Source organism: Mirounga leonina, unplaced genomic scaffold (genome assembly GCF_011800145.1).
Source record: "Mirounga leonina isolate KUSES-001 unplaced genomic scaffold, KU_Mleo_1.0 Mir_197, whole genome shotgun sequence".
Taxonomy (NCBI): domain Eukaryota; kingdom Metazoa; phylum Chordata; class Mammalia; order Carnivora; family Phocidae; genus Mirounga; species Mirounga leonina.
Genome location: NW_023270494.1, coordinates 3,500,105 through 3,514,299, shown reverse-complemented (window position 1 = coordinate 3,514,299; position 14,195 = coordinate 3,500,105). Strand labels below are relative to the sequence as shown.

At 55.6% G+C, this 14,195-nt stretch overlaps 1 protein-coding gene across 1 annotated transcript in view; it reads right to left on the bottom strand.

Moving 5' to 3' along the window:
* Nucleotides 1-14,195, bottom strand: part of DNAH17 (dynein axonemal heavy chain 17) — a 92,599-nt gene that overhangs the window by 72,388 nt on the left and 6,016 nt on the right. Inside the window, exons 9-16 of the mRNA XM_035025882.1 lie at nt 13,940-14,107; nt 13,560-13,676; nt 9,381-9,646; nt 9,042-9,237; nt 6,901-7,047; nt 3,123-3,231; nt 2,098-2,201; nt 1,252-1,392 (exon numbers count right to left, since the gene is read on the bottom strand). Coding sequence (XP_034881773.1) covers nt 1,252-1,392; nt 2,098-2,201; nt 3,123-3,231; nt 6,901-7,047; nt 9,042-9,237; nt 9,381-9,646; nt 13,560-13,676; nt 13,940-14,107 — 1,248 coding nt within the window. The remainder of the gene's footprint in view (nt 1-1,251; nt 1,393-2,097; nt 2,202-3,122; nt 3,232-6,900; nt 7,048-9,041; nt 9,238-9,380; nt 9,647-13,559; nt 13,677-13,939; nt 14,108-14,195) is intronic.

Here is a 14,195-nt window from a genome sequence, read left to right as displayed (position 1 = left end):
GCAAGGTAGAAAGAATTGGTTTAAATAACTATCATGTGCATAGAGGACTCTGGCAAATATGACGACAAAGCCTTGTCTTGTCGGCTTACTAGCCTCTACTTCTCCTAGGCTCCTGTTCCCTGCTGCCCTGCCTCCTCGCCTGTCCTGGGGTTGCACTGCTGTGCTGTGAACCTTTCCCTTAGCCTAGCCCAATTTATCTCTCCTGTGCCCTGTTTCCAACACACCCGAGAGCATCAACAGATTAATCTGTTAATTCTTCCAAGTAATATGTTTGCATTGTAACATTTTCATTTAGTAGGACCTTCTGGTACCATGGCAAAGGGGGAAGGAAGAGGATCTGAAAACGAGACAAAATATTTTTTGGTCCAGTCAAGTCACTCCACTGGGGCAATGACTTTCCAAGCAATGGCTGGACTGTGAGAACAGCCAGCAACACACCTTCCACCAGTGGGGCCCACAGGCTGTCTGGGGTGATGACCCATCATTGAAGTCCCCATCCACGATTTGTACCAAGCACTGGCGAACCTCCCCAAAAACTGCCCTGAAAATACCTTGAGCTCAAGGGACAATTTTCTCTTTCTAGGCCAGTGCACAACTCCACCTTTCACATTTGCCTCGGAAATGAGCTAACATGCGAGCTGGATAGAAACGGCTGCCAAGTGAGGAAGGCGTGAGAACCCCCACACTGGCAGGAACCCAGGCTGCACTCCCAGGGGTGCCCGGCGAGCGTCTGGCCTCCTCCCTCGGCACGTGCCGGCAGGGACAGAGGCCCACCGCTGCTGACCCACGCTCTCGGGGCATGCCAGGGCTGACTCAGGCTGGCTGGGGCTGGCTACCACACCATCCTGATTTAAACCATGCACGCACATTCCACGTTCCTCACTTGCATTTGCATGCTTTGTTTCCCCCTCACACTCTGACGGGAAACCATGAAGGACACCAGATACACACTCAGCGCCCGCCCTCACACCGTGTATCTCAGGGAAACAAAATGCGTTGACCTTGTACAGAGATGTCACTTGCCTATATCGATTTTGTGCAGGGTAGGGGCTGCTGACCCCTTAGCACGGAGGAGGGCAGACTCATCGCAAGAGTGTCCGTTTAGGATAGTCTGCTTCTTGAAAATAAGACTCCTGGATTAAAGATAGTAGAGTTTCTGTGACCCTAAAGCCATTTTTATGGCATCTCTCGTTCTTCCTCTTCTACTAACAGTGAGTGCCCCCTCGAGGCCCGTTGTGGGCCAGTCCTTACCATGACCATGGCCTGGATCTTCAGGCCAGCCTCCTTGACCGCAGTGTAGCGCCTGTTGAGGTTGACCACCCTTCCGTCCAAATCCAGCAGGGCCTCCTTCTTATTGTCCTTCCTCTCAAACATTGGGTTGGCTGACCAGTCCTGCAGGGAAAAGGTGGGAGTGAAGAGAACATTTGGGGAAAATGCCTGTTCTCATGGCTTCACGGCATGCTTGTCGATGCGAATGTCCTTGTCCCTCGGAGAGGCCTGGGGGCCCCAGAGGGACAATTGAGCAGAGAATCTTGTTTGCCTTAAAACCAGTCAGGGGCTCGGGGTGGCCAGGAGACCACTGGAAGGCTTTACCCAATCAGGCCCAGAGGAGTCACCCTGGGAAGGCTCCTGAGCTGAGGGGTGGATGGTCAGAGCTGGGCGGAGGGTCCTTAGCTCCAAATAGCAGGCCCAGTAGGGACAAGTCCCTTTTGTGGGGGCAACTGAACTGCTGTGGGGGATTTTCCCCCATTTTCTGGATTGGGCTTGAGTGAAAGTCACCTCGGTGCTTCACTGAGCGGGGCTGAGACTCCGTGTACCTTCCCGCCCCTTGTCCCTGGCTCTGGCCTGGCACAGAGGGGACACTGCAAACACTCTTGCTGAGCTCAACAGAACAGAACAGACCTGAATTCTGCAGACTGGCCTGGGACTTCCCTGCCTTGGGGCCACCTTGACATTGTTGTGTGGTCCAGAGCCTCAAACAGCAAGTTCCTGCTGCCTTTGGCACTTTCTGTGAGCATCTCTGTGTGGCCCCTTTTCCCTGGGACCCTCTCCTGGGTCTCCAATGAAGCCCTGCTCCACGCTTTGCCGCTCACTCACCTTCATGGCCTGAGAAATCCCATCTATATTCTGCTTCGCTTTCTGTATCCTATTCTGCAAGTTTTGGAGAATTTCTCGCATCTCTTGAATATATTCTAACACACCTAAAATATAAACATAAAGGAATCTTACAAAATGAACGAATCAGTAAAAGGAGAACTTCTCTTGGGCCAGCTGAAGGCTCATCATAATGAGACAGCTCTTGGAAAATACATCTACTGCTCATCTGGAGTTCCCCAAATGCAATGCTGAGCAGGACTCCCTCTCTGGGAGCAGGACTTCCTTATCCCTGAGAAGGTGGGTCATTAGTTCCCCCGGGGGACCCTGCATCCCCTGCGGCCCTGCCCCTCCAGCCACCAGCAGAGCGCTGGGGACACATGACTGGTCTCAGCGCCCTGGGCTGCAGCAGCTGGAAAGAGGTGCATCCTTGGACAACAGTGACAAGAAAAAGCATAGACTTCTTTGCACAGAAAGTCCAGGCTGACCCTGGTTTTAAGGAGGTGGACTGTCCCACTTTCTTATTGAGACAGTGAAGGCAGGATATGGCCAAAGAGGGCCGAAAAGATGGCACAAGGCAAGTCGCAGGTGCTTAGAGAGCCTCGGAGCTGATGCCCACCCAGAGGTGGGCCCGGGGGTGAGGGAGGTCAGGGAGGAGGTCTTCTGCCTCATGGGCACACTTCTTTCTGCTTCTCTGATAGCCACCCTGGGCCTGCCCACTGCCCCTGTGTGGGAACCCACCACGAAGCCCCAGGCCCCACAACCCCGCCGTGGCAACTTTGGGACCCTTGGAGGTCCCCAGGGGGTCTTTGCCTGATTCCTTTGTAAGTGAGACGAATGGTCTCTTTGGGCAAGCAGGGGGGAACCATCCTTTGGCCTTAAACATAACCCTGTTGGAGTCAAAGTGGACCACCCAGCCAGAAGGCAGAAGCAGCCCCTCGCCAGTGTCATAGGAAGACGCTGGACAGGTTGGACACCCCCTCCCCCCCCAGGTTGAACCCACGGTGAGTCGAACGTGGCCTTGGTACCTTCGCTGTTCCAGAAGAGCGTGGTTTCAGCACTCAGTAGTTTGACATCGATGTCTTCCAGTTCCGACTTTATTAGTGGAGATTCTACTTCCATCACCGTGGTCTTTACCTGAAATACAAAGGCTGGGGTTTCAGGGCCTTCGTTCCAAATCCAACCGGATTTAAAATGGTCTCACAGGAAGGGTCTTATTACGTGGTACCAACCAAACTGATTGCAATCAGTGTCATTTAATTGGGAATTATGTATAAATCAAATTCCAGGAGATTTCAACTTGCCAAACTATTCTTATCACCAAGGGTTGAGGCATATACTTCACTCTTAGTTACCCATAGTATGGGGTAGAAACAGAAGGAAAGGTGATCATGGGACAGCAGGGACGGCAGGTGTGCCCGGGCTCAGCACCCGGGGCCAGCCCAGCTGGGCCGCTGCGTCCCGCCCACAACTCACGTGGATACTCGGCGACTCGGGACAGCCACTCATGCTTTGCCTATTTCCCCCGGTGACAGCCCAGAGGAGCAGCCGAATGTCACCGTGTTGCTGGGATTGCCGGAGTAAACAAAGCTCCCGGTGAGAAGATACACGTACTAATATGTACGTCCTGTGTATTTTTTTAACAGCCTATGTTATAAATTCACACCTCTAGGGCTCTGGCCCCAGAAGTGTGATGTGGACAAACCGCACACTCGTGTGGTCCCTCGGACACCCCAGCGGATTCCTCAAGGCACCACGGCCCCCTCTCTAGCTCGGACACGAACAGATGCGAGCAGTCTGCAGGCCGGTGGTGTCTCTTGGCAACAGAAACCACGCTAGGGATGCGAAGGGCCTGGGGAGAAGGGCCTGACTTCCCGCCTCCCCACCTAGTCCCACATTTGTATTCACAGAGCGGCAGGGCTCACGGCTGAGAAACGCGCTTCTCGGGGTGGACAGCGATGCGTGTGGCTGGGTTTTGTTCGGAAATACAGAAGTAGAAGATCAAACTTTTTAAATTTTTTTATTTTGAAAAAAAAAATGTATTTAAGTCATCTCTACACCCCACGTGGGGCTCGAACTCACGGCCCCGAGATCAACAGTCGCTCGCTCCTCTGACGGAGCCAGCCAGGCGCCCCAAGATCAAATTTTTTTAACTCGAAATAAACTTGGTTGGACTTTTTTCTTCCGGTTCACCACCATCGGAAGTCTTCTGCTCTGAAAAGAGCCCACGGACGTTTCTGGTGCCGCTGCGGCTGGGAGGGGCTCCCGGGCGGGCGAACGCAAAGGTCTCTGAGTCTGAAGATAGTTACTTCCAGGAAAAGCAAAGTCAAGGAAATGCGCTTATGGCAGACACTGGTATTTTGTAGTTGGCTGCGCAAATAAGTGAGATCGTTAAAATTTTATCCCGAAAAATGAAATTAATGAAAACGAGCTTCTTTTAGTTTCTGTTGAACCCATTTTTGTGACGTCACCACCATGCCCTAATTCGTGGAATGGAGTAAGGGACGGATCGGTCGTTGATTCTTTGCTGGGTGACACGTGTTGGTGGCAGGGCGGTGATGACCTTTGACAAATCTATGTGATGGCGCGACCTGGCCTGCTCCACTTAGCCTTCGCTTATCCCAGCGTGTTCTTGAAGGAGGTCACTTCTACCAAGGGCAGGGGGCTTCCTCGGTCTCCCCAAGGCCTCGCTCGTAAACCTTTGATGATATTCCCACTCCTCCCTTGGTCGGCACCTGAGGTGGGCACCAGATTCCCGGGCTCGGGCAAGTGCACGGTACTAAGTGGCCACCATCCCCTGCACGAGATGTTTGGTAAGCAAGCCCTGGATCCCAGAAGCGCCCCTCGGACTCACGGCCTTCCTGCTGTTGTTTCTTGCTGCCGTAAGGGAAGGTGCAGCCATGCTGTGCTCCCGGGAGCGCCAGCTCAGATGCAACTGGGCAAGGGAGCTGGGGAGGGGCAGGACAGCAGGGGGAAGAGCTCCCCGTCCACGTGCGGGATGGACCTGGGCATGTGGTACGGGGCCCTACAGGACAGGCCAGGGAAGGCAGCAGACACACGGCCCTGCGGCTCTAGGAAAGGGGCCCTCGCGTCAGGAATCCATGAGCAGAAGCATCTTTAGGACAGAGTTGAGACACAAAGCACAAGAACAAAAATAACATTCCTGGCCCCAGACAGTTGTCCAGTTGGGGGCAAGCTGGCTGCGAGAACCATCAACCTTCTGGAGCTAGCTCAAACCTCGTGAGGGTGTGCAGAACGAGTTAAGGTCACAAACAGGAAACCCACAGACTTGGACGCATCTGGAGGAGCCCCCGGGATGGGACCCGCAAAGTCCACATCCAGGCTCCTCCTCCGTCGCTGGGGGCCTTTCTGGCCACCGGCTACGCTCCCCGGATCCCTTCCTTCTGCAGTCTGTGCTTCTGCCCTTCTCTGTTCCTCCACTTCCCCAGGACTCCCACCTGAAGGAGGCTGGCATCTCCTCCAAATTCCCAGGGCTCCAAGGAGAGGGAATCTTGTGGGCCCCTTGCTGGATTAGGTGGGTGGGGGGGTCAAATGGCTCCCCAGAGACATCCGCATCCTAATCCCTGGGATCTGTGGCCATGCAAAAGAAAATTTTGGGGGGTGATTCAGTTAAAGACCTTGGCGCCGGGAGGACATCCTGGGTTATGGGGGGAGGGGCAATGCAATCACAAGGTCCTTAGAAGAGGGAGGTGATAAGGTCAGGGGGAAGGAGGAGGCAGAGGCTGGGGGGGTTTGTCATCTGAAGGTGGAGCAGGGAAAGCCGTGGCCTTGAGGAGGTGGGAAAGGCAAGGAAGCAGATTAGCCCACTGGAGCCTCCGGGAGGAAGCAGCCCTGCTGACACTTTGATTTGAGCAGAAGGAAACAGATCTTGGACTTCTGACCTCCAGAACGGGAAGAGAGTAAATGTGGGCCGTTTGAAGTCATGCAGTCCGTGGTCGATTATGGCAGCGGTCCCAGGAAACTCATGCAGAGCCCACATCCATCCTAATCCGCTGTGGCTTGGGCGGGAGTGAGGAGGGAGCTGCAGGTGGGGTCTGTATGGAAGGGGGTGCCTGCCACGGTCCGCGGTGCCCCGCGTCCACGCCTCTCTGGGCCCCCTTCCAATCACCAACCCAGAAGGGCGTGTCCCCTAAGGCCAGTCAGTTACTCTTATTCAGAACCAGCTTCTTCACGATTCCTTGTGTCAGGTCCCCAGCTCTGACTGAAAAGGGTGGAGCCCAATGCGGGCTTGAACTCACAACCTTGAGATCAAGACCTGAGCCGAGATCAAGAGTCTGATGTCCAACCGACTGAACCACCCGGGCAGCCCTGAAAGGAATTCTTGATCCGCAGAGCTGACGTGCACCTGTCCCCTCCCCAGGCCCCGATCTAGCCTACCTCAATGGGCAGCTCTCCCCCTCCCCCTCCCCACCGCATGGTGCTGGGAAATTTGTCATCCCGCCCAGATTCTGGCAGATGCCCACCCCGCTACATGTTAATGGGTGTAATGGAATGACTTTGATATGACCTGGAGCAAAATACATTTAGGAGAGTAAAGCCCCTCTAAGCAGTCATGGAGCTAGAACGTAAGCCAAAGTCCAATGGAAGTTTCCATCTTCAGCTGTTCTGAGTTCTCATCATTTTTGCTGCCCCCATGTGCATCAATAGCCAAGTGGCTCGAACCACATCTCGACATGAAAAGGTACTCACTCTCTCTGTTGCCCTTGGGAGATCCTACACCTGCGTTTGCGCTAAACAAAACCCCAAACTTGGCAAGTAAAACGAAACAAAATTATGTCAGCTCACCTCATTGTACCAGCCAACGATGAGTTCCAAGTTGCCCACAAACTTCCGGAAGGTTTCATGTTGTGAGAACAGATTCTCGGCGCTGCTTGGAATCTCTTTCTGTTGCTGGAAGCCCAAGTACTTGACTTCTCTCAGAACTGCCACCAGCTGTAAGGCCAATGAAGGTCACAGAAGACGTCAGGGCATGACCCCAGCCGTATGGCACTCAGCGACACAAGGGAAGGTCCCTCCCTGGTCCCTCCCTGTCCTGGGCACACGCTCGCCTCTTGGCAACCAGGACACCAGACTCTCCCGGTCACTGCCATCAGGCTCGCTGGGCACTTTGGAGATGTGCATGCCGGCGAGTCCCAGGGTGTCATTCCTCTGGATCTGCTCTCACCCCAGTGACCTCCCCCAACCCGACCCTCAGACTCCTGCATCCACCTGCTCACTCAGTGTCTCCATTCGGATGTCCACATGACGTCTCAAGCCCGACGTGGCCAGAGCAGAGCCGCCTCGCCCCACAGCCAGCTCTGCCTGCCCCCTCCAGCTGATGGCAGCTCTGTCCTTCCAGTTGTCCAGCCCAGATATGCTGGGGCTGGTCCTGTCTTCCTCGAAGACGCTATTTCCAACCCACCCAGAACCTCACAGTCTCACGGGCTCTATGACCAAAATCCAATCTCCCCTCACACCCTGGTCGCAGCCACGCTGGTCCAGGGCCACCACCTTCTGTGGTCTTTCTCCTGGAATAAGGCAAAAGGCTCCTAACCGGTCTTCCTGCGCCTACGCCTGCCCCCCCACCGCCCCCAGGCTATTCACACACAGCACCTGGAGGGATCCTTGACACACAAAGACCACCTCAGGGCGCGCCTCTGCTCCCAAACCTGCCATGGCAGTCACGTCACTAAGAACGAAAACCCGAGTCCCTTCCATGGCCCTAGACCTCTCAGCGCCGTGTCCTCCGCCCTCCTCCACCCCCTCCGTCACCTCCTCCCCCCAACATCTGAAACTTCAGCCTGTGCCCCACCCCCCAGCTCTGTGGAAGCCCCTTAAACCTGCCCCTACTCATCATCACCTCCCCAGCACTGCTGTTAGCGCTCATTTATACTCCCTCCCGCCCCTCTCCCCTCCCACCTGTCCTCCCTTCCTCCCTCCCTCCCTCCCTTCCTCTCTCTCTCTTTCTTCCCTTCTCCCCATCCTCCTCCCCCAGTAAGAGGTAAGCTCCAGGAGGACAGAGATTTTTATCTGTCTGGTTCACTAATTTATTCCAAGCACATACCCAGAGTAGGCGCTCAGTAAATATTTGTTGAATTTTTTAAAAGAATGAATTTTAGTGGAAGAGAAGGTTTCAGAGGAAACCTCACATCTGCCTCCCTGATGTCACTGCCGGGGTTTGGAGCGGGGCAGGAGCAGGGGCCTCCTTGCAGGAATCCCCGCCACCCCGCCTCTGTCTTCGGAGCAAGGCTCAGCTACCCAGGTTTTAGCCCGGGGACGCAGGCCCCGCGGCTCCCGCGTGAGTTCTCGCCACCTCACCTGACTTAACCGGAGGGCCCATTAGTTCAGATTCTGCAAAGACCTTTCCTTGTGTGTTTTTGTCAATCCTCAAATTGATGTTTCCCCTTGGGCTCCCATGAAAGGCAACCAAGCTTTGAGGGAGTGTAGTCCCTGAAGCTGCTTTTGGCCATGCTCCTATTTTGTCTCGTATCTTAGATACATCCTGGGGGTGCCTGGGTGGCTCAGTCGTTAAGCGTCTGCCTTCAGCTCAGGTCATGATCCCAGAGTCCTGGGATCGAGCCCCACATCGGGCTCCCTGCTCCGCGGGAAGCCTGCTTCTCCCTCTCCCACTCCCCCTGCTTGTGTTCCCTCTCTCGCTGTATCTATCTCTGTCAAATAAATAAAACCTTTAAAAATAAATAAATAAATACATACATACATACATACATACATTCTGGACACGCTTTAATCCTTAAGGAATAAAGCTTTAGCTAAATATGTCACAGACATCAACCCCCACAAGTCTGCTTTGGGAGAAGGGGACCAGCTTCGGCGGCACCGGCGGACTTGGGGCTTCTCCCACCGCCCCACCTGCCGTGGGGCCCTGGTCCCCGCAGAGCCCCTTGACACGGGACGCCTTCCGGGCCCAGTGGTGGGACGGCACCCACCGCTTTGCTGAAGTTGACTTGGACGAGCTTGGTGACCGGGTCTCGCCGTATCAGGGGCTGCCCCAGGTTGAAGTGGCAGTCCTGGTCCACGCCGGCCACCCACTGCTGGTAGATCTTCTCTCGGTAGCCCCTCAGCAGCTCCAGCATCTCGTCGTACTTCTGGTAGATCAGCTTGGCCTCCGAGCTGGACATGACCCTGGAATCAGTTAGAGGGGGCGGTGAGGGGCACCCTATGTGTGGCAGTCAGCTCTCGGGGTGCTAGGAGAGGCCCGCCCCTGGCCCGCAGCCGCCGGGGGCGCGCCGCCCACGTTGGGGGGGCCAGCTGGTGCCACGACTCACGGGTGCTCTATGAGCTTCAGGTCCCGCCTGGGCGCCTCCAGCCTCTCCTGTAGCTCCAGGCTCCACTTGAGCTGCCCAGCCACGGGGGGCATGTTCTTGTGGATCGGGGGGATATTCCCATCTGCAGAGGCCGCGAGCTGCGCGTCATACAAGGTCTTGGTGTTGTCCAGCTCGGCGTCAAAGAGCTCCAGCATGGCCGAGTACCTGGGCACCACCTCCGCAAGGATCAGGGGCCGCTCCAGGAGGCCCCCGCACACGTGCAGGAGCTGGGGAGGAACGAGAGACGCGCCGTCGCCGAGGTCCCCGCCTCCTGCCCCGTCCCCGAGGTCCCCGCCTCCTGCCCTGTCCCCAGCATTGCTCCAGCCTCGCGGCAACTGGCACAATGCTCGAGGCCAAACTTCAGGGGCGACAACTCCTGCCCCATCAGGACAAGGAACTTCTATGCCTCTGTGATTTTCATGTTGGCGGCTGCTGAGTCCCCAGGTGCTTGGCTGCCAATCACCACCACAAAGTAGGTCTGAGGCCTGGAAACATTCCGGGCCCAGGAGAAGTCAGGCTGACCAGGGTGGAGGTGGGTGTGGGGGCGGGGGGCCCCGGTAATGAGCACGGAGGCTGAGAGTGGGAAGCCGGAGACGCTGCCCCCGAGACCCGGAGGGAATCACAGAGGGAGCCTGGGGATGTGTAGAGGCCATGACCCTGGGGGTTCGAGCCCAGGTTCCCTGAGTCCCCGAGGAGCAGGGACAGCCCGTGTCCCCAGTCACGTCCTTTCCGGGTGAGGAAAGGCTGGGCCTGCGGACCTGAACTAATCCAGGAGGCGTCACACCACATTTCTGAAAGCAGTAACCGAGCGCGAGTACCTCTCTGCAAGTAGCTGGCTCATCACCCTCACACTCTACGTCTGCTAAACATGGGCAATTGCAAAATGAAAAGCTTAGTAGGAGAGAGGAAGCTACTTTATCTGGGTGTTTCGGTTAGGGTCCTGGCTGGAATCAGATGGAGAATTTCCTAAAAGGTCACTGTTCAAGGTCAGGGCGCAGAGGAACCTAGGGGCAGTGCAGGCCCTGGGCTGGGCTGCTGGGGTGGGGGTGGGTGGGATGGGGTCTTCCTAGAATCTGGAGAGAGTTCCGGAAGCTCCACAGCCAGCCTGAGGTCTGCCAGACCCAGGCCAAGGAGAGCTGCCCCGGAGGCAAACGGGGATCAAAGGTGCTCAGACCACACAGTCTCACAGCCCTGGGTGTCTGGGGGCACTGGACCCGAGTCTCTGCTTTGCCCCAGATTTTGGTGTAAGGAATAGGACAATGTCCCCAAAATGGCCTTTTCAGGCAAGAGCGAGATACAGCTGTAGTAAGAGATCTGCAGGTCCCCGAAAGCCAGACGGGGCCGCTGGACCGCTGGGAGAAACCGAATTGGGACGCTCCAAGCTCAGCTCCCCGCAGGGGCGTGGCTGACGCACCGGGTCACTGGTGCCACTTCCTACCAAAGGGACCTGTCCGCTTGGGAGAAAAAGGTGCATCTCGTGGATTCGTGACCCTCCTGACATTTTGTCTGCCGGCTCCCCTCCCATGCCCCTCTCTTTTTCACGTTTACATAGTTTTTGGCTCCTGGATCCTGGGAAGAAAGCTAATTTTATTTTCCATCAGGAGATCATGCAGAAAATTTCTCTAGAACTTTCCTGGCTGCGTGTGAATTCCTGACACTGAGAAGCAGCTGGGGGGCAGCTGGGGAGCTTGCAGGGAATGGAGGCACTGGGAGGGAGGGAGCCCCAGGGCCTGTCCTCATTAGGGGACGGGTTTGTGTCAAGCGGGAGAGAAAACACTCCCAGATGCGGAGGAAGAGTCGCGCATTTAGAGGTGGAAATGGTTGACAGGCACTCTTTTCTTTGCTCCCTTGGCTTCCTTTTTGTTTTTTTCTTTTTAATCTAGCACAAGCACAAAGTTACAATTTAGGAAAGAACCTTTCCTCTATGTGTGCAGAAGCCAGATTGGGGCTATAATAGGAGAGAGGATGAGCTCCCTGAGAAGGCCGAGATTCAGGCTTAGCTCCTGGTGGGCCGGGCGCGGGGCTCAGTCCTGCAGGTGCCTGGGGGTCGGGGCGCGGGGGGGCTTCCTGCCGGCCACCCCACCCCTCGGAGTGCTGACCCCTGACTCCTGATCACGAAGGGGACGGGCTTGTTGGATTGGCCCCAATAGTCCAGCTGCTTCCCCTGGACTAGACAACAACACAGAGTCAGAGCCCACGGTAGGGAGTGCGGAGGGGCTGCCTCCCTCCACGCCCCCTTCCCCCCCCTACAGGAGGTGAGACGTGCTATCCGCCCACTCCCCCACCCTCGGTGAGCTCTAGTGCTGTCTTAGTTTTGGAGACCCCATCGCGGGGGCGGGGGAGGGGGGAGACTGTTGTTTCCAGGTTAAAGGCCCGGCTGGAAACGTGTGTTCGGGGACCCTTCCGCACTTGGGTAGCCCTTGGAGCTCTGTGACCCCAATACAACTCCCCTCCCTTAGCTGGAGGCAGTTCCCTCCACGGGAAAGCTCAAAAGCACCTACTATGTGCCCAAATCAAGTACCTGTCCTCAGGGAGTTTATATTCTAGTTGGGAAGACAATGAACACAGAGAGATCAACACACAACAGAATAGCAGGGAGGGCCAGCAGAGAGGCAGGGACGGGGAGGCCTCGCCTGCAAGGTGGCCTGAGACAGCTACTTAGGGGGAAGGATGTCCCAGTGGAGGGAAGAGCATTGAGGCGCTGTGTTAATTCGCATTCACTGATAATTCTGCTTAGAGCACCAACGCAATCTAAGACTTGATTGCTCATCGCATTGCAGAGTTTCAAATTCCCTTGCATTTGCATTTTAAAAAAACAATGTCTAAAAGGCAAAGGAATGTCCTGGCATCTGTGTTGGGGAGATCCAGGAAGACGGCCAGCACCCTGAGCTGCCTAGGCCATCCCGACTGCCTTCCCGTCTGGCCACACTCTGGGATGGTTTGGGGTCCTGGCTTCTCTAACTGGCTAATTGTGTGACTCTGGGCAGGCTTCTTGACTTGTCGGAGTTGGTAAAAATGGGATGGATAATGTAGGTAACGAGTTTAGCAAACACCATGGGACCCAAGATCCTATAATAATTATTGGGTGTCTCCTGTGGGCACCAAACTGCCTGCAGCAACCTAGAGGCTTGCCAAGCAAAGGGAAGAGGTAGCTCGGACCTGCAGGGTGTCCTAGTCGGCAAACATGCATGACACTAGGCAGATAGAAGAAAGCTACTCAAGTATATACATATATTCACTCATTTAAATGCTCAGTCCCTGTTCTCCAGAGGAGCTATAGGTCGATCTTCAGAGATCCCCCCTCAGTGGTTTGTCCAGGGCAAGGCAGGCCACAGAAATGCAGGAAGAAGGGCTGGGCTGGGCCAATATGGAGTGGTGGGGACTGGGGCACACTGGACTGCCCAGCTCCTCACAATCTAACCGGCTGGGTTGGTGGCAGTTGCCACCTTCCTGTTTTGCCAGGGGCTTTTCTGGGTGCTCTCGAGGTCAAACTTAGATGTACTCATGCATTGGCCGTTTGTGTTTCTCTCTTGAATTGATGATCTCTAAGGGTTTTAGCACTTCCCGACTGTCCATTCTTTTAAGATTCTTTTTCCATAGCACCATTTCTTTTTTTTTCAGTGTAAAAGTGCTGCACGCTTGACGCTTGCAACTTGGCCAAGTGTAGTAAAGTACACAAGAGGCAGACGAGTACCAGCCAGCTCCCTGCCACCCAGAGGTGGCTCCTCAGTAACGAGGCCAGGCTGCTCTCGGAGTCTCACGTGTCAAAGAGGGTGTGACTTCAGCGCAGTGGGTCTAAAAGGGTATGTGCTTTATTGTCACGGCCACTCTGCCTCTAACTTTCGGTCCTTTTAAGCAGGGGGAACGATGAATCAAATAAGAATGAACGGACACCCTTCCGTAGTGAGAATCAGTAGAGTAACTGTCCTCTTAGCCTTAGTCCCTTTTCTTACTCTACAAGGCAGCCACCAAACCCAACGGGAGCTGCCCGAGGTGCTCGCGGCCTGAGAGAGGCCCCTGTCCCCCCCGCCCCCCGGGCCGGCTCCTCGTCTGCAAACGAGGGCAGCCCTAAGGGGGCCCCGGCAGGCCCTGGGCGCTGCTGTAACAGCTTGCTACCCGAAGGCCCCTGCCCGCACCCACCTTGGCACAGGACTCGATGGAGCTATAGCCGTCAAACCCTTGGCAAAAGATCGTGGCCAGCCGCCTATCCAGATCTTGAATTTTGGTCTCAAAATCAGCGTAATCGTCATCGAAACTCTGAAAGTGAATTAAAACGTCCACCTGCGAATCAGCATGCAAAGTGGGGGTGGTGCTCGCTCTGCCCCCACCCCTGCCCCCGCCCCCACCCCTGCCGGCAGGTTTCGGGGCTCCATCTGAGGATGCTCATTGTCGTGGGGATGGCCCCAGGGGCAGTTAGTTTCTGGGACGTCTTCAGAACGTGACCAACACTCCCTCCACATGTCTCCCCACTCCTGGGGCATCTGACATGGGTCCAGCCGAGGGCCCCCCCCCCGACTCACCGAGTCTCCAGGGTCCAAGGGGTCATATTTGCATTCAGCAAAAACCTTCACCAGCTCAAAGACCTCATCGTAAATCTGAGTGACCATGCTTCCGAGGATGTTGGCCCTCACGCCCCCGAGCTCGATCTTCTCCAGCTTCAGAAACTCAATAGCTGTTTTATAAAGATCCTGGTGGAGGAAAAAAAACAGTAATCTTCATAACTAAACACAACGGATCAGTCGCTGATCTAGCTCTGACCCCAGCAGGGAGGAGCCA